The 25,764-nt window shown below is 45.7% G+C and overlaps 1 protein-coding gene across 1 annotated transcript; it reads left to right on the top strand.

Moving 5' to 3' along the window:
- The first annotated feature begins 3,770 nt into the window (after positions 1-3,770).
- On the top strand, positions 3,771-25,764 carry RANGAP1 (Ran GTPase activating protein 1). Its single transcript, XM_064155167.1, has 16 exons — positions 3,771-3,876; positions 5,714-5,851; positions 7,406-7,533; positions 8,410-8,469; positions 9,118-9,297; positions 11,244-11,378; positions 12,488-12,646; positions 12,810-12,923; positions 14,277-14,376; positions 15,515-15,599; positions 15,956-16,127; positions 16,526-16,639; positions 16,958-17,060; positions 18,718-18,806; positions 21,474-21,595; positions 24,926-25,764. The coding sequence occupies exons 2-16, from the start codon at positions 5,740-5,742 to the stop codon at positions 24,993-24,995; spliced, it is 1,743 nt and encodes a 580-aa protein (XP_064011237.1). The 5' UTR covers positions 3,771-3,876; positions 5,714-5,739; the 3' UTR covers positions 24,996-25,764.

Here is a 25,764-nt window from a genome sequence, read left to right on the forward strand (position 1 = left end):
CTCCCAGCCCAGCCTCCCTTGTAGGCCAGATTTCCTTTCCCTAAAGGATCCTGTCTACTGTCAAATCATCATTTCCAGACTGACACTGGTTTAATTTATCAGATCTTTTCCAATGTAATCAGTGATGTGTTTACTCCTTGGTATGTCACTTCTAGCATCTATTTCCAGTGCCTGTAAAAAGTGTTTCTTAGTGCTTTGCAGCTAAGTAACTCCAACAATCACAGAATTAACCAGGTTGGAAGAGAGGTCCAAGATCATCCAGTCCAACCTATCACCCAGCCCTATCCAATCAACTAGACAAGATTGAGAGGCAGGTTGAAGGTATCATCTGAAGGGTATTAAACTTGTATAATATTTCAAACTTGTTAATCAGAAAAAAAGAAAGACTTTATTGAGTAGGATTGGCTTCTAGCAGGTCTGCCAACACAATAAACCAATAATTTATGGAATATAGGCTGCAAATTGTATAATGTACCATATGACACTGAAGAACACTGTCTTATGCTCTGCACAGCATTTAACCACAATGCACTTTTTTTCCTGTTGTTTAGATATTTGTTATGAGCCAACAATGATTGTTATTCATAGATAAGAGCTGATAAGACAGTGCTATTTTTTATTACCTCTTCAGCAGATTTGTTACAACACTGTGACAATGAGTTGAGTTTAACCAAGATGGGTCTCTGCTGTGGAAGCTTCTGGGCAAAATGTACATTAAATGACAATCCCTGCTGAGGTGTGGCTTTAGGCAGAAGAAAGGTGGAGCAGGCCTGGGAGCGGGTAAGTAAACATGGAGACATCTGATGTGCTACATCGCATTGTGGAGAGCATCATCATGGAGCCATTAAGCATCAACGAGTCACAGAGCTCAGGACACCTCTAAACCTGCAGGACCTCTGGAAGGAAAGACATTACAGCTGGATGAGAAGAAGAGGGCTTAAGAGGAGTTGAAGAGAAAGAGGAACAAACCCAAAATCTGCAGACCATCCCAAGTTATACTGGGGTAAGCACTATGTTTTAATTCAAGAACATTAATTTTCAGGGCTGCATTTCCCAAGTGAATATCATGTTACACTTTTCTCTGTCCCAGTTTCCTTCACCTGTAAGACTGAGAAGTGTCTTGCAAGGTCATGATCCAGCATGTATAAATCCTCCCACAAAAGAACATCTTTCCTTAGTGCTTAACATAACAACTTTTCACCATTTGCTAGCATAGTTATCAAAGCTTCCTCTGCAGGTAATTAAGGTTTCCTGTGCAGGTACTCATTAGAACCAAAATATCATCAATCCTCACTACAAACTAGTTACAGTGTTACTCTAATCTATAAAGCTATTCTTCTGGGGTGAATGAGTCTATGGATCTGTGCTACAATGTCACAGCATACTTGCATTCCAGTATAGCTGTATCCCCAGTCAAAGACATTATTCTCATCCCTCTAGTTCAGGTAATTAGAGGATTTTTGGAAGAGCAACAGAGAAGTGAATCAATTTGATACAATCCTGCTTTCATTCTGTCATCTGCTTGATGTTTTCTGCAGTTTTATGCTTCTCATGCACAACTATAATGGAGTCAGGGTCTCACCTTCTTAATTTTCTTTAGCTGCAAGAGAAACTTATATTATTTATGAGTTAAATCTTACTTTAGTGTTCAGTGTAATAGGTAATTGTAATTGTTTAATAAAGAAACATTTTAATAGAGTGTTAAGTATGCCTAGCTGCAAACGGCAGTGTAGGTACAGCTGTTGCAAATCAGGAAATATGCCTAACTGCAGAGGTCATGGTATATATGGTAATGTGCAAAGAATAAGCTAGCTAATTGCTAAAAATTTCAAGGACTAAGCTTTAGGTACATCCTTAATTTTGAGATAAGAGAGAACATGCCACATGTGGGACTCGAGACATTAATCAGTCATATTCCAAGGACTAAGCTTTAGGTACATCCTTAATTTTGAGATAAAACATGCCACATATGGGACTCGGACATAAATCAGTCATGTTCCAAGGACTAAGCCTTAATTTTGAGAAGTGGGATTCGGGACATTAACCAGCCAAAGGAAGTCCATATATGGAGACGGGTTAACCAGAGGACACCTGAGGAGGACTGCTTACTTCATCCTCAACGACCACCAGAAGGGAAGGAAGACCCTAACCCAAAAGAAGGAACATGCGCAGAAAGGATGGATTTATGTAATTTGCAGGGTGGAACAACGCAGACAACATAGTATAAATAGAGGCTAATTAAGAGACTTGACACGGCAGGTGGCGGAGCGGTGACTCCCCTGTCGTCCAGCGCTGTAACTTTGCTCATATTCTACTTGCCTAATTGAATAAATTTGTAATCTGGACACTTTGATTTTGAGTCATTCTCAATTTATAACATTCAGTATGGTTACTGTACTGGCTTTTATTCCTTCATCTGTCGTGCTCCATGGAGAAACTGGATTGATTTTTGTATTCCCCAGAACAACAGCGGTCTACCAAGCCCTTCAGCCTCAATGCAGTCTCCCAGGTCAGGCTCAATGCATTTTCTCAGGTCACCTATCATTGTCAATTACTGACATTCTTCTCTTGACTCCATAAAAGCATTTGCTATTGTTTCTTACACCCATATTGAAGAATTGTGAGAGAATTAAACACAACACTTAGAATGTTTTGAGACCAAGTGGCAGAATAAAAACAGCCCATTACTTCAGTACAGATTTCACCAACTATCTGCAGCTACCACCTGAAATTGTTCCTGTCAGCGCCTGCAGACTGCAAGCTGGAGAGAAGGGATTGGGGTTAAGGACCTGTGCAAGCACACTGCAGTCAGTGGCAAGCAGGTTTGCACACAGCTCACCTAGTCCTGCCGGATGTATCTTTATTTTAGTACTAGAGAAGAAAATGTCACACACAACATACACAGGAAACTGCCAAGCAAACTCATGCTTTTGCATCCTTAAGTAGGAATGACTGAGCACTCCTGAAGCACCTTCCTTTGCAGAAAGGTTTGACAAGACCATGTAAATATGAGATCTGCAAACATTGCCTAAACAAGGCTTCACAGAAAAAGGCACTCGTGTCCTGTCTGTGGATAAGTGGGTGGCCTGCAGAGCAACTCCGAGCTTCTCTGCCAACATAGAATCATAGAATCAACCAGGTTGGAAGAGACCTCCAAGATCATCCAGGCCAACCTAGCACCCAGCCCTAGCCAGACAACCAGACCATGGCAGCGAGTGCCTCATCCAGGCTTTTCTTGAAGACCTCAAGGGACGGTGCCTCCACCACCTCCCTGGGCAGCCCATTAAGGTTGGAAAAGACCTCTAAGATCATGGAGTCCAACCATCAACCCAACAACACCATGGCCCGCTAAACCGTGTCCTGAAGTGCCATGTCTGCATGTTAACACCTCCCCTGAACCCCTGTAGCGAAACAGGCTCAGCTGCAAACCACAGAGCCGCTCAAGCCTGTGCCCTGCAGAGGAAGACACAGAGGCGGCCGAGCGCAGCCACACGGGAGTGTCCCACGGCGCCGCCCGCCCCGCAGCGCAGGGGCCCGAGGAGGCCCAGCCAGGCGCAGGCGCTCGCCACGGGGTGACCCGGCGCGAGGCACGTCGGTCCCGCCCCCCCGGCCTACCCGTCCCGGCGTGCCCCGCGGCCGTAGCGCCGCCCCGTGCGGCACGCCGTGCGTCACGCCGTGCGTCAGCGTCCGTCGCGGCGCGGCGCGGGGCGGGCGGCGCCTCTGTGACGCGGGCGGCGCAGCCAATGCCGGCAGGGGGAGCAGCGCTGCCGGCGTTCAAATCCGCCGCCGCCCCGCCCGCCTCGCCCCGCGTCCTCACCCAGCGTCCCCGGCGTGAGGGCTCGGGCCGGCGCCGCGCCATCGCCTCCCGCGGGTCAGGTCAGAGACGGGGCGGGGAGGCGGGTAGCGCCCGCGGCGGGCGTGTGTGTGTGTGGTGAGGCGATCTTGCAGACTGCGCTGCCCGCTCCGCAGCCGCCCCGGCTCCTCATGGCGGGGGTGAGGAGGCGGGAAGGGAGCGCTTCGCGGCGCTCCCCTGTGGCAGCGAGGGAACACCCCCTCCCGCGGAGCGGGTCACGGGAGCCCCTGCTGCGCACCCGCTCTTCCGCCCGGCTCCGGCGGTGCGGCAGGGCCGTTCGCGCGTCGGGCGCGGAGCGGGGCAGCGGCGCTGTCTCTCGGGCGGCGGGGTGCAGAGGGCTGGAGGGGTCCTGGGGGAGCAAGTGGCGGCGTAGCCGGCTTTTAGCAGCTTCCTCCAGGGATGGGGAGAGCACTCAGCCGCCGTCGGGGGTGAGCCGCGCTGAGAGGCTGTCAGCCGCTGGCCAGAGGGTAACCTTGGGCTGTTACCCGGCGCTCCTGCTGAGGCTGAGCCAGCTCCTCCTTAGGATAACACAGCAGGTAGCCGGCGTGTTGTCTGTCTGCCTGGACCGAACGTTATCCTTAAAAGCGTTGAGCTGAACTGACTTTGTTTGACCATCGGGAAACATACAGCCTTTAAGTAATGAGGAAACCTCTCATCTGGCGCTTCCAGATCTTGGTTTTATTTGTCAGACGAGATTTTTTTAGTTTTCCTCGTGGAAGAGTTAGCCGTGAGGAGAGGTCTGGGAGGTTGACACCTGGGTGTGGCTGGCCTGTTTACAGTAAAATGTGCTTCGGGAGGTGATGTTGAAATTGGGAAGTAGGCTGCGAGCAGGGTGAAGAAAGTAATAGGAGTTTTAAGGGGAAGAAGTGAGGGGAGTGAGTACACCTGTAGAGTATAGGAGAGCATCATAGTGGAGCAGATTACTTCCCAGATTGGTATCCGGAGGAAAAGGATGCGTGTGCAGCTGTAGGTAAAACCAGTGCTGTTTGGCTCAGAGGTGAAAGTATGAGGCTGCTTCTGAGTCAGATGATAACAGAAGGGAACCAGTTTTCTGTCATAGGAAGGAGCCTTAATTCCTTCTCATGCCCAAAGTCTGTGTTATAAGCATGCTATTTGTAAGCACTGGTGATGTGTAGTCTTTTATCCCAGCAGAGGTGCTGGGATCAGAAACATACTTTGTTTATCCCGAGTGGAGACTGGTTACAGTGATGGATATTCATTAAATAATGTGTATGCAGATGCTGCTAAGCATGGCTAGCATGAAACTTTAACCTCAAGGCAAAATCCATCATCAGTGTAAGGTCATCCTGTTTAATATGTGTGATGAATCTTCATGGGACTTCCGAAAGGAAAGAGAAGCCACAAAGCTGAGAGAGTTTTGACTGCAGCACACGTGATGTTTTCAGCAACTCACTGGTTCTAGAACTGTGCTGACAAGAGCACTACTGGGGATAGCACTGAAAAAGAAAAGCAGTTGTGTTCTCTAGCTTGCTTTGGACAAGAGGGGAAGCATACAATGCCTATAATTAAAGGAAGGGATTTGTTAGTCTTTGTACAACACCTTTGCAATTAAAATGTGTGTCTTAATGTGGTCACAATGTGTGGCTTTAGCTACTAGTTATGAATTGTAACAACTCCATGAAACCTCAAGTACTAGGAGAAGCAACACAATTTGACTGGTTTGCTTTGGAATATTAGTCTAGCCTAACTGCTGTAAGTGAGCTATGGTTGAAACACTAATGGGCATTGAAAACTTAGGAACAAAAAACACCTTAGTGTTCAAATAAATACAATTATAGAGAGAGATTAGGTGTTGTAGTTTGTTTTTCGTAATGCTAACAGTTTTCTTTCAATTGACAGCTTTTAGCATTTGACAAAACAGAAAAATGGCATCAGAAGATATCACTAAGCTTGCAGAGTCACTTGCCAAAACCAAAGTGGGTGATGGACAGTTGAGCTTCAAGGGCCAGAGCCTTAAACTCAATACAGCTGAAGATGGTAAGAGAAAACACCCTGGAGTTTAGGAATTGTCTCACTGAAATGGTAAAGTCTTGTGGCAAACCTCCTGTTCATCCTGCATGGACAGGTTGTCATAATATTAGCTGTGATGGAAGAATCTTTCAACTACAGCTGAGATGTTTCTTTCTCTTGTAGCCTGCTTTGACCTGTTCTGCTGGCAGTACTACAGCTGGCAGAACTGGTGTTTGGCTCTCTGTTGTGTGGTTCTTGTTTTTTTTTGCTGCTCTCTCCAAGTGCTTTTGATAGTCACTGTGTGTTAGAAGTCAGCTCTCCTTTTAAAGAGTAAGCAGGAGATGGCTTCCAAGACTTGCACAGAGGAATGGGCTGTTATGGTAGTCTGCTGCAACAGCCCAGCTTCTTTCCAAATTTTGATCAGTTGGTTAGACTCTTGGGTTTTCTTGCTGGTGTATGTGTGTTTCCTGATTAATGTCTTGCAGTGGCTGCTAATGTAGTAAATATCTGGAAGCATATGTGATGCTTAGGTCAACATTTCTGCCACATCAAGAACCAGATCTTCTTCAGAGATTGTTTGCTGTAGTGCATGCCTTTCCAGCTGGTTTCATAGGTGATGCTTTTTATATGCTGCTTGAGTACCACAGAGTGCTTTGGGTAGGAAGGGACATTTAAAGATCACAGAATTGTTGAGGCTGGACTAGACATCTGAGGTCAAGTCCAGCCTATGACCTAACACCACCACATTGCCTAGACTGTGTCAGTAAGTGCCGTGTCTGTTCTTTCCTTAGAACACTTCCAGGGATGCTGACTCTACCATCTCCCTGGGCAGACCATTCCAGTCTACGCTTTCCATGAGGAAGTGTTTTCTAACATTCAGCCTAAACCTTCCCTGGCACAGCCTTCCAGTCCTACTCTCTCATCTTGTCACAAGTGCCCTCTGCAATGAGCAGGGACTTATTTAACAAGACCAGATTGTTCAGAGCCCCTTCCAGCCTGACCTGATATTTCCAGAGATAGGGCACCTAACACATCTCTAACCAACCTGTCCCAGTGTTTCTCTGTAAAGAATTTCAGTGTGGTGCAAAGGCACTGAACTGTGGGGAAAGGCTTTGGAGCTTGGAAATAACAAGTGCCTAATGACAGGAGAGAGTTTTTGGCCTGCTCCTGTGTCTTGCATAGAATTTCTCTAGAGGTAAATTGTTCTACTTACATATTTGTGGGAACTTCTTTCTTCAGTGCCTGTCAACTTTTAACTTAGGCCTTGCATCTTTTGTAGGCATGTGTGCTCTAGCTCCTAAAGCATGTGTTGAATGGCAGAGGGATCTTGCTTAGGAAGTAAGGTAACTTACTTTTGCAGGTAGGAGGATGGCTGTCAGAAAATAGAACTGGAAATAAATTGAAAAGTCAGGGTAGGGAATGGAGAACCTTCTCTAGTGACCTGGCACTTCAACTGTTCTCCATTGCTGTTTCAGGGTTCTTGCAGATAATGTTGCTCATCTGTTTCAATAAAGATAGAGTTGAGTGTTATTGTGGAACTTAAGAGGATAGAAGGCTAAGATGACTGTTTGCTTTTTGCAGCTGAAGAAGTCATCAAGCAAATTGAGGAATTTGATGGCCTGGAAGCATTGCGCCTGGAAGGCAACACAGTGGGTGTGGAGGCAGCCAAGGTCATTGCCAAAGCCTTGGAGAAGAAGTCGGAGCTCAAGGTAAGATGCTCACAGTGGTGGTGATGAAGGGAAATAAGTGATGGAGGAATACTGCAGGCCTATCTGTTCCCTTACTGTTGTGGCCTACCTTAAGTTAGCCTGAAAGCTTGCTTGGTGGTTCTTTCAGTAGGAAGAACAACAGTAAGAAAGCATGTCAGAACTTGGGGACTTTAGGATGGTGGGAATGTTTGTTTGCATTCCTAATTGTTCTGCTTTAGAAGTCTTGCAGTCTTAAAGCTGGGGAGCTGTAGAAGGAAGAGTCTCTGCAGAGGAAGCATCTGTACAGAAAGAACTGTGACAACAGAACTTTTAAGTTCTTATGGAAAAAGCTGGATTGTGTCTTCTGAAGAATGGAGGAAATGCACCAGGAGCTTTTTCCATGTCCAAGCCGTTTTGCTGATGCTGCTCTAGTCTAATGTTAGGAGGATACTGTGCTGCTAGAGGCATTGTCTGTTGCAGGAGAGAAGTAGGAGACAGTGATTCATGCTGATCACCCAAGTGAGGCTTTTCAAGCAAGTCCAGATTGTTGAGCTCCATACCTCAGTAATATCTGCATTCCTAGTGTATCCTTCACTTTTCTGCTGCTCTCTTCCTGTGGTCATTTTCTCAGCAGAAAAGGAGTTGTAGCTTGAAAGCAAGCAAGAGCTCTTGTCTAGTATTACTTAGTGTGCATTTAGTGACTTCATATCCCTGCAAATGAAGTCATTGAAGCATTACTTCTCGTACTGCTCTTTAGTACAAGTGACAAGCCCAAGGGAAGACAGACAGCATCAAGCTATCCCCAGTAATGTAATATACCTTGACTATGTAAACCTCTGGGCAACTGTTGTCTTTTAATTGTTTTAATGGGTTCTATCTGTATGTTTCTTATTCTAGAGGTGCCACTGGAGTGACATGTTTACAGGGAGACTAAGGTCTGAAATCCCTCCTGCTTTGGTAAGTGAAAACCAGTTCTGAGACTGACTCAACTTCTTTTCTCACCTGTCATGCTTTTTGAGGGAGTATGTTTTTTTGGTACAGAGCTGATTTTTCTCCATGCTGCTAACACTAAGTGTCTAAGAATAACTGATTGGGCTTTTTCTTTTTTGAGGGGAAGAAGAGTTGATGAAAGGCCAAATGCAAGCCCATGCATGTGAAGCTTTTTCACTAGGGAAAACATCCTCATGATCTGATGAACAGAGTGGAAACTAAGCTTGCTGAATAAAAGTGTGTGGCTCTCTCCTCTGAGCATATCACAAAACTCTCTGCATCCTTGAATTCTCTGAAGCAAGAACATGAAACACTCAACAGAATGAAAACAATTTTAATAATGTAAAGTGGGAAACTCACTTGGGGGAAAAAATGTTTTTTGACCTGAAGACATGGGATAACTTCCTAGTAACTGCTTTATAGTTATCTTCAGCTTAGTTTGCACAATGTGTGCTCTGGCTTTGGCTGTAAGGTTTTATTTCCCTGTGCAACTTGGCTGAATTTCTTCCAAATGGAAATTTTTGCAGCATCAGTGTGGTAGCTAGCAACTGCAGCAATGCTGTTATGAGAAGTCAGTCCACTCCCTCCCACTTGCTGCCATCTGTTTCCTTACAGATTGCTTTGGGGGATGCACTCATCACTGCTGGAGCTCAGCTGGTGGAACTGGACTTGAGTGACAATGCCTTTGGGCCCGACGGTGTGCGTGGCTTCGAGGCGCTGCTCAAGAGCCCTGCCTGCTACACCCTACAGGAACTCAAGCTCAATAACTGCGGCTTGGGCATTGGTGGTGGCAAGGTAAGAGTTGTCTCCTTTTTAGGAGTGAGATCAGAGGCTAAACTTGGCTTTGGACTTGCCCTGTAGAGAGTCACAGAATGGTTGAGACTGGAGGGGATATTTGGTGATTCTTCCAGTTCAACTTCCCTTTTCAAGGTGACTGGACCAGGTTGTTCAGGGCTGTGTCTAGTCAAGTTCTAACATCTCAAAGGATGGAGACTTCACAGGGTCTGTGGAGAGATTATCTCAGTGTTTAAGAACCTTCACAATAAAAACATGGTGGTGTGTTTAAATGGAATTTTCTCTGCGTCAGTTGGTGTGCATTTGTCTGGCTCTGTCTTCCTTACCAGCTTCCAACCCCATCCTGTTACTGTGGCTTTTCTTACTCATGGGTGAAATCCCCCAGAACATTCTCCAGCCTTAAAAATCCTAGCTCATCATTCTCTTAGTATGTAAAATTCTCTAATTCCTAGGTCATTCTCGATGATTTTTGCTGGATTTGCCCCTGTATGTCCACGTGAGAGTCTGGAACAAGGCACAGTACACAAATGCATTTCACAGTCCTGATGAGAAAAGGTTCACTTCCCCTGACCTGCTGCCAGGCCTTTTCACAAGGTGTCCCAGTGGATTTTCTTTGCAGGTGCATGTTGCTACCTCATAGTCAACTTGCCCACTCTGACCCTCAGATTCTTCTCTACCAAGCTATTATGCTCCCAGTTGACTTCCAGCATATGCCAGTACATGAGGCTATTCCTCCCTATTTGCCGGACTTTACATTTCCCTTTTAGGTGTAATGAACTCCTTGTTGGCCTAATTCTCCAAGCTCAAGATCTCTTCCCTCTGTTTTCAGGGATGAATTTCTGAAGTATGAAAAGCTCATCTGTTTTGCCAGGATAGGAAAACAGTTCTATCCTAAACATTAGATTCCATGTTAGCTAGCAGCCTTGGATTTGAGAGAACAGTGCTAGCAGGCCTATCAGTGAAGGGATGCTTGTTGGATGAAGCAGTAAACCAAGACTATCACTAAGATCCTACATGTTTGCCTGTTTAAGATGTTCTTAATGGAGTCCAATGTGTCCTTGTGTTGCAGAATTAGAGCGCAAGTGTTGCAGTTTAGACATATTTATTGTATACCTTGCTATATAAGCTGGTATGTTTCAGTGGTGACCAAGGTGTGTTTTGAGGGCTGGATATACAAAACACTTCGGCCACAACCACCCCATGCAGCACTTTCAGGCTGGGGACAGAGTGGCTGGAGAGTGGCCAGGCAAAAAGGGACCTGGGGATACTGGTGAGCGTCTGGCTGAATGTGAGCCAGCAGTGTGCCCAGGTGGCCAAGAAGGCAAACTGCATCCTGACCTGTATCAGGAACAGTGTGGCCAGCAGAACCAGGGAATTCATTCTGCCCCTGTACTCAGCCATACCTTGAGCACTGTGTCCTGTTCTGGGCCCCTCAATTTAAGAAAGATGTTGAGGTGCTCAAATGTGTCTAGAGGTCAACAAGGATGGTGAGGGGGCTGGAGCACAGCCATATGAGGAGCAGCTGAAGGAGCTAGGTTGTTCAGCCTGGAGAAGAGGAGGCTCAGGAGATACCTTTTTGCTGTCTACAACTACCTGAAAGGAGGTTGTAGCCAGGTGGGGGTTGGTCTCTTCTCCCATGCAACCAGTGACAGAATGAGCGGGCACAGTCTCAAGCTGTGCTGGGGAGGTTTAGGCTGGATGTTAGAAAGAAGGTCTTTGAAGAAGGCCATGGAATGGGCTACCTGGGGAGGTGGTGGAGTCACTGTCCCTGAAAGTGCTTATAAAAAGACTGGATGTGGAGCTTAGTGCCATGGTTTAGTAGATTAGATGATGCTGGGTCATAGGTTGGACTTGATCTCAAAGGTCTTTTCCAACCTGGTTCATTCTGTGAATCTCTTGAAGGAATCCAGATGTGAGGTTGTATAAAGTGCTTGTCTTATCTCTAGATACTGGCAGCTGCTCTGAAAGAGTGTCACAGGAAATCAAGTGCCCAGGGCAAGCCTCTTGCTTTGAAAGTATTTGTGGCTGGCAGAAACCGTCTGGAGAATGATGGTGCCACAGCCCTGGCTGAAGCCTTTGGGGTAAGTACCAAAGCAGAGCTTCTTGAGAGCAAAATGGAGCAAGTTGTGCCAAAGTGTTGATGTTAGTGCACATGGAGCTTGGCTTGGCTTGGAAGTGGTGGCTGATTGTTGGTTCACTGAAATCTCAGTGTTCACTGCTGGAACTGGAATCTTTAAGTGATGAGTATTTATGACCCTGACTTAAATTTCCAAACACATAACTGGTGGCTGTGTGACATAGCTTCCTGAGTAGATGAATAGTCCTATTCCTCCTTCTGCTTCTGTGCTTATGTAGATTCTGACACAGAAGTAGGTGTACTATCTGAACTTGAGTGCTCAATCATCTGGCAAAAGCATTTTTTCACTAAGATCATCCTGTGAGGGTTCTAAATGCTGCTTAGCTTTCTCTAGCTATCTCTGGCCAGCTTGCACTTCTGTTGGAGAAAGAAAATGTGCTGTGATTTGAGCCATCTGCTTTCATTTTCTTTCCTCCAAAAAGCAACTTCCACAGTACAATGCATGTTGTCAGGTATATTAACAGTGATGCTGCAAGTTATAGATGGTTCTGTTTTTGTAAACAGCTGTCTGGGTGTTTTGACTAATGAGCAATCTTGGCAAAAATAAGACTAAGTACTTGAGAGGCAGGAGAAGTGGCTCATGAGGAATTCAGACTGAGTGGTGCTACCAAAAGGGGGTTCGTTAGTCTGCTTTGTGACCTGCTTTTCAGGCTACAAGCAGTGTTCATACTAATTTTCTTATGGATTTGCTTCTGCAGTCAGGGCAAAATGTAGACTTCCTTTGAGAATAATATTGTGCCCAGTGCTGCAGCTCAATCTGCTTCAGGTTTGTCGAGCCACAAGTGAAGAGCTTTTGTTTTAAGGTTTCCTAGAGTGTGGGTGCTGGAGGGTGCTGTCGCTTACTATTTGAATCAGGGCTTTTTATTAATCTGGTACTTGCCATGAGCCTGCAGTTGCATTTAGATTTGTGCCATAATTGCTAGTAAATCTATATAGAAGAGCCAATAGAGCTTTGAGCTGGAGTAAAACAATTGTAGACAGATCCTACAGCGGAGCATTATCTTGAGTTGAAATGTGTCCTAACAGCTTTTTTTTCACCTTCATCCATTCCAGATCATTGGGACTCTAGAAGAGGTCCATATGCCACAGAATGGGATTAACCATCCTGGCATCACAGCACTGGCTCAGGCTTTTGCTATCAACCCACTGCTTAAGGTTATAAACTTGAATGACAACACCTTCACAGAGAAAGGAGCTGTGGCTATGGCAGAGGTGAGTTGTTCTAAGCAGTTGCCTTAGGTTTGCCTTCTGCTTCCCAGCCTTCCTGAATATAGGTAACATAAACAGTCCTGTGGTGGTGGAGCCATGTGCCACACTGGTGGGCAAGGTGATCTTCCAAGCATGTTTGTACCTTCCTATTTATGCTGTCTTGCAGACTCTGAAGACGCTTCGGCAGGTTGAAGTGATCAACTTTGGAGACTGCCTAGTGCGTTCTAAGGGTGCTGTTGCTATTGCTGATGCTGTTAAAGAAGGACTTCATAAGCTAAAGGTATTGTTGTCTTCCTGCTCACTCTTAAATCTGAAAACACCTAGTTTGCAATTTCCTCCTTTTCTATCCATTCTACCATTGATTCAAAGTGGAATTCACTTCAGTGCAGGTTCTGTGCTCCCAACTTGAAAGCAATAAACTGTATTGTGTATTTGTGGCATCACCACATCCAGCTAAGGCTGTTCTATGTGGAGGTGTGCCAGTGATAAGTTCAGACTCTGCTTGATGTTTTTAGAGCTGTTGGTTCAACTTGGCAAGAAATCAAGAAATCTGATGGTGGAAGTATCTGTTTATGGAACCTCTGAGGGCTGTGAGCAGGGACCAATGTTCTTCATGACCACCTTGTAATATCTTCAGTGCTTCAGAGTTCACACAGCTAATACCTTTTCTCAGGCCCATGCATCAAAGAATGTTGGCAATATCAGTCTTCTATATGAGTATTCACACAGGACTTGGATTTGCCAACATTCTGTAGGCCTAAATTTGGTCAGTAGTGCAAACTAGGATCTGCAGAAACACCTGCTGTGGGTCACAGCTGCACTGGGGCAGATGTCCAACACTACTAACCTTGCAAGCTTACAGTCAAAGACAAAAGTCTAGCAAAGTGCTAATTTTTGTTTCATATCTGAATCTCCCAGGAAAAGCTAAGTAAGAATTCCAATGGCAGTAGAGATGTGAATAGCCAGAAGGCTGTTGTTTCCTAGTGAAGTGGTTAAGGGATTGTGGGATGAAGCAATTGCAGCTGATTGACTCTGTTCAAGGACTGCCTCCCTTTTGCTGTTAATGTTCAATCTCTTCTCGGGAAAGGATTGAGTACAATGTGGAATGCTTGAGGGATGGTGCCTGGCTGTTTAACTTTACTCATACTAATCTGGGCCACTTTGTTTCTCTGATGGCTGCCTTTATCAAAAGTAGTACCACTCAGTTTCTTTTGAAGGCCTTTAACTTGCAGCTGAAATGTTCAAAACCAAATGTTCAATCCCTTTAGTATAGCAGCTACCAGTAACACCTGCTGGTGTGTGAATTCTGGAATGCTCTTTCCTTTCAGTGTGTGGTGATACCCACTCAGCTGATGGAGAACTGAAGTGTCTGCTACCTTTTAGGTGAGCAGCCAGAAAGGTCTGGTCTCTGTGGCTGTTGTAGTACAGTTCACTTCAGTAGTGCTGCTCCTTAACACTTTCATGTGTCAAAATGGTATATGAAGGAGGAGCATTTGTGACATTTTATTAATTAAAATATTGACTTTCTTTTGTAAGAGCCTCTTCAAATGGGAATTTGCAGAACACTTGTAGGCACAGGGGGTGATGTGGATGATAAATGTTAATAGCAATTCTGCAAATGAATTCTGCTTAGGAACTGAATTTGGCCTTTGGCGAGATCCAGCGAGATGCTGCTCTGACTGTGGCTGAAGCTCTTGAAGATAAGACAGAGTTGGAGAGGTTGGATCTCAATGGTATGTAATATTGCTAGGTCAAACTATGTCTAGTCTGAGCCTGATGAGAAACCAGTAGGAACAGTGTTGACAGTATCATTCTAGTCTTGCAGTTGTCAGGGTTTAGAGAATCATGGAATGGTTAGGTTGGAAGGGACCTCAGAGATCATCGAGTTCCAACAATAGACTGGGACACCTCCCACTAGAACAGGTCATTCAAGGCCTCATCCAGCCTGGCCTTGAACACCTCCAGGGAGGAAGCATCCACGACCCCACTGAGCAACCTGTTCCAGTGTTTCACCACCCTCACTGGAAGGAACACTTTTCCTAACATCTAGTTTGAATCTCTCCTCTGCCAGTTTAAACCCGTTACCCCTTGTCCTGTCATTACAAGACCTTGTAAACAGTCCCTCCCCAGCCTTCCTGTAGGCCCCCTTCAGATACTGGAAGGCTACTACAAGGTCTTCTCGAAGCCTTCTCTAGGCTGAAGAGCCTCAACTCTTGTAGCCTGTCCTCACAGCAGAGCTGCTGCAGCCCTCTGAGCATCTTCGTGGCTCTCCTCTGGACTCACTCCGACAGTTTGATGTCCTCCTTGTGTTGGGGCTCCAGAACTGCACACAGAATGGTACTTAGAGTAGCTGAATTTGAATGACCTCAGGCCAAGAAGCAGTCAGATCCTGAAAGTTTTCTGAAGCCATTGACTGAGTTCATGGTTGGTTAAACTTTTTGATATGTTATAAAGTGGAAAGATGAAGCTGATGTTTCATACTTGGAAAGAAAGCTCTGTGCACATCTCTGCAGCAGACTTTGAGAACTGCTATTGGCTTTTACTTTTCATAACTTGGGTCAATGCATTTTGGTGGTACTGTGCCATGTGTCCTTGTTTTAAAACAGCTGGGAACAAGAGCTGTTTATAGAGCTGGCAGGAAGTCTCTCAAAGACAGCCTGGAATATTAGGAGGTTTGTTTGCTTCCATCCGTTGTGTGATGCTGCTGAAATGTACCTGCTTGATTTTTGCATTGCTGCCTTTAAGATGATGTGTAGAAATGACTGCTAACTGTTCAGCTCCAGATAGAAGACAGGCAAGGATTTGCAGCTACATCTTCAGGAACAGATTTAGGTGCATATGTTAAGTCTTTGCTTCCTTCTGTCAACTCAGGTAACACTCTGGGTTCTGAGGGGTGTGAGCAGCTCCGGGAGATCCTTGAAAGCTTCAACATGGCAGCTGTGCTGGGACCTCTGAGGTAGGCAGGGTACCAGAGTGCAAACTGGAAATTGACAGTTCAACAATTGTTATTCACCCATCCATTTTCAGATAAGAACTGTAGCACTGCAGGTGGGTGTTGGTCTGGGTGTGCAGTGTGGAGCACAGTTAAGGGACTCTGTAGGCAAAATAAGCTTTCTGCCCTGTTCTCATTGATGGCCTTAGTTAACTGATTGCATTTCCTGCTCTCTGCTTGTCACTGGCTTCAGTCACCCAGTTGACAAAGTGTCCTCTTAATCTGTTGTGGACAGAGGTACTTCCTGCAGTATGACTTGAAGGGAGGCTGTGGTTTTGTACTGAAATTGCAAGTACTGTAACACATAACTCAAATCTTAGCGATGATGAAGAGGAGGAGGAGGAGGAGAATGAAGACGAGGGAGAGGAGAATGAAGAGGAAGATGATGATGAAGAGGAGGAGGAAGAGGAGGAGGAACAGCAGCAACAGCTGAATGAGAGAGGACAGGGAGAACAGGAGTTACTGACTCGTCCAAACATAATTGATTCACAGGTAAGCTTATCTCCAGGTGCATTCCTGCTGCTTCAGCTGGAGAAGAATGAAGGAGGGAATGAGATCTGGAGTGAGCTTGGAGTGCTGGCAAGTGTTCACATTCCTGTGTGGGCTGGCACTGTAGTGAGTCAGGTATAACATATGGGGGGGAAAATGGATTACTTGGAACTGTTTTGTGAAAGCATGCATGTGCACACATGCATGGAGGGGAAGGCTGAGTAGTGGAGGCTGCAAGCAGTGGTGGCAAGTCTTTCCATGCCCAGGAAACGGTGGGAACCTTGTACATGCAATGCCATGTCCAAACTGGGCTCATTCCAGGCTCAAATGTGTGTGTCCTGACCTGTCCTACATGCATTTGCTGCTGAGCTCCAACTTGAAGCGAATCCTGCCTGTTTCAGAGTTCAACTCCAGTGCCATCTCCTCCTGTGGATGTTGCCACATTCCTTGCTTTCCCATCACCAGAGAAGCTGCTCCGACTAGGACCAAGGTGCTCTGTGCTGATAGCCCAGGAGGTATGTGAGCCAGGCCTCTTCTGTGCCACTCTTTCAGAATCATTTCATCCCCAGAGCTGACAACTCTTGAGACCTAGATTTGCATCTTCCCACTGATCCTAAGGAACCTTATGGAAGCAGATGCAGTTAAGGCTCATGCTGGCACACTCTTAGAGTAACTTTGTTGCATTATTGCTTATGCCTTGTCATGTGACCGAGGCAAAACAGATGTTGGTCAGCTGAATTCCTGTCACAGCTGTAGCAGAGACCTCCATCTTCTGTAGCTGGTGAGCAGTCAGCTGAAAGACCTTTTAAAAACTCTTCTTTCTCATCTTTCAGACAGATACATCTGATGTAGAGAAAGTAGTTACAACCCTCCTAAGGATATCTTCTGTCTTCAAAGATGAAGCCCCAGTGAAAACAGCAGTGCATGAAACAACAGGTGACTGGACCTTTCTTTACTTCATTCTGTGACCTGTTTCAGTGCAAAACAGAGTGAGGCCCCTGTGGGCCAAACTGTTTTGTCCCTGACAGCAGGAAACCTTAAAGTGACAAAGTGTGCCATGCTGTTGTGTAGAGTTTCATTCTGGGCTTGACCTATCTTGTTTTTTCCAATGCTTGACAAGTGTCTGAGTCTGCTGTCTTAGCAGATGTGTTGCACAACTCCTTGCTGCAACTCCTTGATGCTAGGTTGTCAATAGCCAGAGGTTCTGTTCCAAGGGCAGTTACTTTCTCAAGACAACAACATTTAAAGTCTTCAAGGCATTCAACATTTTAAAGTCTCCAGCAGGAGGTAGCCTTTCCAGTGTAATATTAAGAGACTGTAAAGAGAAATCTCATGGTGTCTCCTACCAGTTTGAAACATCTTTAATTTCCTCTGGAAGCAGAGATTTGTGACATGAGACAAGGCACAGAAGCTAATGTGCAGGCTGTGGTCTCTTACTGTACATTGTGAAGCAGTGCTTCAGGTTGGGTCTGAGTTTTGTGTGAACTGATAGTCCCCCTTCACGTTTTCATCTGGGAACTGGAATTTCCAGATGCTCTGGATGTCTGTGCACTGACAGTTCTCCATCTCCCAGGTGTGAGCTGCCTACCAATATTGTGCAGAAGACCTGGCATCTCTTTTTAAGACCAGAGTGATATACTCCAAATGTGTATTTCTTTAGTTCTGAAACTTCTTAGCTTGGAATATATAGACAGGGTGAAACTGTCTGTGAAACAGTAATGTAATGAGTTGCAGCTGATTGTGTAGCCAATCAGCCAAAACCAGTCAGTTGGCATCTCAACCTACTGCTGGCCTCAGCTCCTGCTCATGGAGCTGTCTCTAAGAAAAACTGGAGCACAGGATATTCCTGTTGTCTGAAGGGTACTTGTGTATGTATTTGTCTTAATAGCTGTTCCTCACTACTACTTCTCAGAGGAAAGTAGAAATTGGTTACATTTCTGGAAGGAAAGTAATTGCCATCAGCTGTGATCAGTGAGGTACCTGGCTGAGGTCTGGCACTGTTTTACAGCAGCTCTGGTAGCTTCTGTCCATTCCAAGAAACCAGAACAGTCAGATGTCAAAATGAGTGCCCTGCCTACCTTACAGACATGAGAGGCTAAGGCACTGATTTGCCCATAGCTCATAGCAAAATATTGGTCCTGAGAAAGCCCAGACAACAACTGAACCATTTTTTTTGTTCCTTGTGAGTTCCTGATGGCCTTTAACATGTCAGGGCTCTAACTCTTGCTGCTCTGCTTCATCTGCTTGTGTTTATATGCCTGTGTGCTCAAATACATGGAGTACAGCATTCTGTGGTGCATGGGACTGAAGTCAGATAGCACCTGAAGCTTGGCAGTGTGGGAATTTAGTCTTTGACTTTTTCTTTTTGTTGATTTAGGTTGTTGTTTAACCTTTTGTATCAGGCTGTAGACTTAAAGACTGAATTCTACCTGTTCTGGGGTTCATACCTAGCCCCTGCAGAGACGATTGGAGTCCTAACAGAACTCCTTTAACAGCTGATATTCCTTGAGGTTCTGGGTGGTCAATCTTGCTCTTAAAACCCTTAACCAGCTTCCCTTTCTCTGTTTAATGTGATATATTTATTTATTTCTAGATGCTTTGATGAGAAAAGCCTTTGCCTCTGCTACATTTAATTCAGATGCATTTGTCACAGGCCTCTTGGTCCACATGGGACTACTTAAGGTATGAAAGAAGGAATGAGATAAGTTCTGCTCTGTTTAGGCTGTTGCAGATCAGACCAGCTGGGTTTGGGGTAATTATGTTGCCATGGAAGCAGCTGGGTGTCTGTGCATGCCTGATGCCCAGGGACAATGGAAGTCTGCAGGTCCAGCAGACATTGCAAATTGCAAGGTTGCTGTAGGATGAAGGTTTTTTGTACTCTTTCCACTTAGTATGCTCTGCATTCTCAGTCATCCACTAAAGGTAGGGAGGGGCAGGTAAGGAATAGTGCTGCTGATGGACTATGGTGTCTATAAAAAGCCATGCCCAGGAGTCTAATCTACAATATTAATGTAGTCCTTTAGCACACTTCTTAGTAGCATGGCTCAAAAACATATCCTTTCAACATCAATTAATTAGATGTAAGGGGCAAAAGCTTCAAACTTGAGCAGAGCAGATTTTGATTGGGTGTTAGAAACAAGTTCTGCACCGTGAGGGTGGCAGAGCACTGAAAAAGGTTGCCCAGAGAGGTAGTTGGGGCCCCATCCCTGGAGATACCAAGGTGAGGCTTGACAGGGCTCTGGGCAACCTGATCCAGTTGAGCATGCCTCTGCTGAGTGCTGGGGGAGTGGACTGAATGATCTTTGAGGTTCCTTCCAGACCATTCAATGCTAGATCAGTAACATCCAACTTGATTCTTTGGAGTATCTTTGTCAAATATGTAGTTATGTGAAATAAAGTCTCATGAGCAAGGATGAGGGTCAGTAGAAGACCAGGCCTTGGAATGCCTGTAGCTTTACTTTCAGCAAGATGGCTGGGGAGAGGTTGTCTCTAAAGGTGCACCTTTGCCCCCTTTTGCTCCAAGGGTTAATATTTCTTGCTGCCTCAAGACCTAGAAGCTGAGAATGGAAAACTGGACCAAGACAACTCTAAACAGCAGAACAGCCATAGCCTGTTACAGCTGCCACCTTTTCATTAGCTTTATAGATATCTTTCTGGGCATCTCAATGTGTCTTTGTGGCCCAGGATCCTGGGGTGCATTAAGAAGAGTGTGTTCAGCAGATCAAGGGAGATTCTCCTCCCCCTTTATCCTGGTGAGACCTCATCTTGAGTACTGTGTTCAGTTTTGAGCTCCCCAAATTGAGAGGGACAGAGATCTGCTGGAGAGAGTTCAGCAGAGGACTATGAGGATGATTAGGGGACTGGAGCACTGCCTGAGGAGAGGCTGAGGGACCTGGGGCTTTTTAGTCTGGAGAAGAGAGGACTGAGAGGAGACTTGATAAATGTTTATAAATACCTGAGGGCTGGGGGTCAAGAGCAGGGGGACAGACTCTGCTCACTTGCTCCCTGGGATAGGACAAGGAGCAATGGATGGAAGCTGCAGCACAGGAGGTTCCACCTCAACACAAGGGAGAACTTCTTTACTGTAAGGGTCACAGAGCACTGGAACAGGCTCCCCAGAGAGGTTGTGGAGTCTGCTTGGGAGACTTACAAGGCCTGAATGGATGTGTTGTTCTGTGACCTGAGCTAGATTGTATGATCCTACTCTGCAGGGGGGTTGGACTAGATGATTTCTTTGGGTCCCTTCCAACCCCTAACATCTTCTGGTCCTGTGATCTCCAGCTTGGTATCCAGACAGCTGTTGACATGGTTGGGTAAATCTTAATTTCCCAAAAGGCAGTTAGCCTTTCCTTGAACCAAAGCTGGGCTTTCCACTTCTCAGCAAAATAGAATGAGAAATGGCTTTGTTCTGCAAAATGGTTGTTTTGGTGGCTGCCACCTGCTGCTTATCCCATACGAATAGCCAACGTGCATGAGGTGTAAGTCACAAGCTTGTGCTCTAGAAGACTTTTCAGACCAGGAAGTGGCATTGCTGATGATAACCCTTGAGGAGCAGCCAAATGATTGTTTATCCTTTGTAACACAGAGGACTGATGAAGTAGGCACATATGGAGAGGAAGCAGCTTCCATCATCTTTCTTTTCTGCATAGCTGGAAGCACACAGTAACAGGTTATTCTTAGCACCATGAAATACAAAGTAATGCACCTAGGAATGCAGATCCAGATCCTGCCTACAGAATGAAGGGCTTAGTTGGGAGGGCAGTGGAGAAATAAGTGAAAACAGCTTACTAGTAGGGGCATGCAGGTTAGCATCACCTTAGGAGCAAGAATAACTGAGGCATGGTGTAAGCAGGGGAGCAGCAACAGGGATGACTTCAGCTTTTTGTACACAATTGAGAGACTGGTTCTGGGAATATCAGGTCAAGTTCTGGAAGAAGCCTCCCAAAGTGGAAATAGGACAAAGAGGAGCTACAAGAAGAAAACTCTAAGGCAGCTGAATTCTTTGTGAATTGAAGGTGTGTAACACTTCTTGGAACACTGACACAGGGCCTCTGAAAAGATTTGGCTGTTTCACTTCAGTTAATTACTTCCCTTTCCCTGTTGCTGCTGCTCTCTGACTGGGCTCTAATCGATAAGTGTGGAACTGTTCTTCATGCTGATCTGTTTCAGATGCTGGGAGGATATGGAGTTGGCTGTTGTTGTCTTGAAGAACGTTACACTTGATCCAGGGAGCAGCTTTCTCTGCTACAGTGTGGCAGCGCTTCAACAGAGAATTCATTGCCTCTGAGCTAGAGTGGGTTAGATAAAACAGTGATTGTCTGCCTGACTTTGTTTTTGTCCTTTCCTCAGAGTGAAGATAAGATCAAAGCTGTCCCAAGTCTCTATGGTATTCTTATGACATTGAACCATATGGTCCAGCAGGATTATTTCCCTAAATCCCTGGCCCCAGTTCTCTCAGCTTTTGTCACAAAGTGAGTATTGTGCTGGCCGTGCAGTCACCTCTGTGGGAACTGAGGGTTAACAGTGATGTGCAAGCTGTTCTGTTGAAGTCCAAGAAATTCCTGTTCTGAAATTAAGGATCAACAGTTTCATGGGCCTCTGCTTTTTATCTTGCTCACTCCAGAATGCAAAACTTAAAGTAAAATGTCTTGATCTCAAAGAAGAAATGGAGAGAAGAGGCTTTGCAATCTCTGTGTCAGTCAGTTGCAATTAACTGGCTCTGAAAGAGACTCATGCCAGGCACAGAAGAGGCAATTTGAGCTTCAAGAACTGCAGCTTAACCTGCTTGATTTCCAGCTACTGCTTGAGTGAACTGGATCTGACTGTGCCTGAGTACGAGGGTCATCAGAGCCCTGCCTGAATTGTCATGCTGTGTAGCACTGAACACTTGCAGATCAAAACAGTGAAAAACAAAGACTGAGTTTGTTCCTAGAGGAAACTCTTCCTACTGTGACAGCAAGAAGGGCAGTAACTGTTTTGAGCACTGAATTGGGAGCATAGGTGAAGAATCTGCTTCTACTGCCTGCCTCCTAGTGTTGTTACTTCATGTGGTGCTGAAGGATATGGTGTAGTAGTGGCTCTGGCAGTTAGATGATGGTTGGACTTGATGGTCTTGGAGATCTTTTCTAACCATGGTGATTCTGTGATGTGTGTAGAATCAACTCATGCTCCCACCAGCTTTACTTTCTTAATGTTGTAAGGCACAGCTAATGCAATAGCAGTGGAAGCTCTATCTCTTCTAGATGAACTTCTTCCCTGAACGTTATCAAATGCTGGCATAGGCTTCCCAGGGAGGTGGTTGAATTGCCATCCCTGGAGGTGTTTAAAAGATGCATAGAAGTGGATAATGGTCAGGCCTGATGGTCTTAAGTCTTTTCCAACTGCAAGATTCTGATTTAAGCAAGAAGTGTCAGGACTTTACCAGGGAGGAAGTGTGAGATTGTTCAAAGATTCTGTAAGAGTTGTCTGAGAGCCTCTCACAGTAGAAGGCAGGTCTGTCTGCCTTGGGTATGTGGAGCTGATCATGCCAAGCCTACAGTGTCCCTAGTGCTGGGAAATTCTTGGAGTCCAAGTGCTCTATTTGCAGCCCCCTCTGTTGCAAGCTCTGGTATCACAGGGAAAGTGGAGTCCTCTGCAGCATAATGAAGTCAGCAATAAATCCAAGCAATATACCTTGGTTTTATGAATATATGCACTTCTTAATAGCTGTTCTCCTTGTTCCCTTAAAACATTTTAAATCCTCAGGAGTTTGGAGAGAACAATAACAGTCCAAGAACCACAACAGCTTCTAGATTAACCTCTATCCTCTGTCTTTCCTTGGAATTCAGTCAGAACAAAGTCACTTGCTAACCTTAAATCTCTTAGCAGTTAGCCTGCTCATTTGGGCTCTTTCTGCAACAAATCCACCTCCACTGTCAAACTCCTGAGTCCTTCCTTTGCAGATAACTGGAATGTGGTGGTTTCTAGGTTTTTCCTTTTAAGAATTACAGTTATCTCCTGGGCTGCTTAAGCTGTTCAGTTCTTACAGCTGCCCGGGCTAGAGCTTTGCTGCCTCTTGCTGCAAGGGAGTCGCTTCTGGAGCGGTCGCCCTCCTTTCTTTAGTGACAGCTTCTGATGTCGCTGTTGGTATTGTTCTCCACTCAAAAATGATGAAGGGATGGCTACAGACTAAGCACATCCATCCTACCCTGCTGCTGTCAGTCCCTGGTTTCTTCTTCTCTCTCGGACACAAGAGGGTGCTGTGAGTCTTTCCCAATGCTTTTTAGATGGAAGCCCTGAAAGGAGGTGGTTGTCTGCTTGCCTGCTTGTGACTTGCCAGAGGTGGTGGTGGGTTTGTTTTTGTAGGGGTTAGGGGTGTCTCGGTGGTGTTTCTGTTCTTTGTTGGATTGGATGGCATTACTGTCTTTGAACAGTTTGTAGCACAGAATGGCAGGCAGTTTTACCCCACAGCAAGGAGGGAAGCTCTTGGCTTCTGCTCCTAACACCAAGCCTTCTCCACCACTGAGGGAGCTTGGCTGTGATTGACATCAGTAGTTGAGGTTCTCTTTCCAAAAACGAGGAGCTACCTATACAGAATCAGCCTCCTCATTGCACACAGGGCTGAGTCTTCCAAAGATGATGATTGAAATGCTCCATCCAGCTACTTCCCAGGTAAACTTCAACTTGGAATCATCCTCTCTGTTCAGTGTGGGACACTGAATGGCTCTTGAGTTAACACTTTTATTCCCCTTCTCTAGGATGTGCTTCTGTTACACCACAGCAGACATGGAGGCCTATACCACAACCTCTGCAGCTATTGACCATGTGCATTAATCCAGAGATGAATTTCCTGCTCCTGCCTAGACATTCTAGTCTCTATTTCAGCCCACTCCTCTTTCCCAAATTGAGTGCACCTCTCTGCAGTTAATTAGAAGTTTTTTTGCTGTGGTGGCCTGGGAGAAAGATATAAAAATCAATTATTCTCAAAGGGTTAAAATGAATTTGAAGTTCCCTAATGAATGGCTGCAGAGTGTTTAGTTTCAGAGGTGCTTAGAGAACAGTTAGCCTGCAGAAACAGAACTATGTTTCTGGGAGGTGATAGGGGTGTTTGGGACATTTAGCCCTGAGCTAACCCTGCTGAAACTTTTACTGTTGTCTAGTTTCAAGGAGTAGGTTATTCTGTGAGACACTCTGCTGCTGTAGCCTCTCTGCCAGGCCCTTCAGAAGATGCCCTGCACTGGTGGCCCAGCAAAGCCAGTCAGGTGTTACTTGATCTCAGGATGAGGAGGGCAGGAGGTTACATTATCTCTTTTAAAGACTTAAAGTCCTGAAATGAAAGCCACTGGTGGGTAATAGACAGCAAAACAGCCTGGTAAGAGAAGACTTGAGTATGAGCAGGCTTGTGTTCTGTGGTCTGGGGCCCAGAACAGTGGATCTGTGTGGAAAATCCCATTGCCAGAAAGAAGGGAAGGGCTTTCCACCTCTGCTTACTTTGTTCTAGCCAAAATGAGGCAATGGCCTGCAGAGATCAAGAGTCTGCTGCTGCCTTTTGTACCCGTGGAAATAGATGCTCTGTTTGTTGTCGTCCTGACTTGAAAGCTCTCTCCTGTGGCTGAGTGCTGCAGCAAGCTCTGAGTGGGAAGCAGCAATGAGGGCCTAGCTTCAGAAGGGAAGAGGGGAAGGGATGGAGACTTTTGGGTATGCAAGCTCTGTGCATTTGAAACTGTTAATTTGCTCCTTCAAAGTCAGGTAGCCTTCAAAGTCAGGTAGAAAGCAGTTCTTAGAAGCAGTATTTGAAGCCTGTCTCTCTCCTCTTTCCACAGACCAAACCGTGCATTTGAGTCCTGTTCCTTCGCTCGCCACATGCTCTTACAAACCCTCCACCAGCTGTAGGAGATGAGATGTCCTCCTGTGCCCTTTCCTCCTCACGGGATTATTGTCAGCAGAGAACTGGGAGCTGTGTGATGGGAGGGGCTCCCAGAGCCCATGAAGACATGCTGTCCTGTCCTTTCTTTCTGTTTGTCTGTCTGTTTTCTCCCTTCTGCCTGTAGAAGGTCTGTCCTCCTGCTTTTTATAAAGCTGAACAATTCCTGCTGAATTATTGTTATTTTTTTACTCAAAGTGACTCCCTGGTCTGCAGGGTAGGTTTCTTTATGCTAGAAAGCCATTGCTGCAGAGCTCTGCATGAGTTGAAGAGTTCTCCACTTTGCTTGCATTGGTAAGGGTGTGCCAAGAGAAACATGGGGCCCAGAGGTGCTCCCCTCAAGATCAGCCTAGTTGTCCGTTTTAGTCTGTTAGACTGTGACTCCTGACTGATAGCTCTCAGTGCTGTGCAGGAGGGAGGCTCTGCTGCTGCCTCTGCTTCTCCAGGCCAGGGTAGTACTTGGCCCCTTTTTACTCCTGCTGGGTCAGAGGGGCAAGATGTGCTCTCCTTCTTTCTTTCAAGTCTATTTCATGGAGGCAGTGTTGGGTTTGTGTTTTATACTACTCTGCTGCCGTGGCTGGGAATATTCATGTGTGGCTGACCCTGGTGGCCACTGCTTAAGGGAGCAAGCATTTTTATTGTAAATTTGGGTTGCCACTGCTTGTGCTGTTCCCTCTTCCTTATCCTTCTCTTACTAATAAAATAGACTTGATTTGGATGTGAATACAACATCTGAAA

The sequence above is a fragment of the Pogoniulus pusillus genome, chromosome 15, assembly GCF_015220805.1.
Source record: "Pogoniulus pusillus isolate bPogPus1 chromosome 15, bPogPus1.pri, whole genome shotgun sequence".
Classification (NCBI taxonomy): domain Eukaryota; kingdom Metazoa; phylum Chordata; class Aves; order Piciformes; family Lybiidae; genus Pogoniulus; species Pogoniulus pusillus.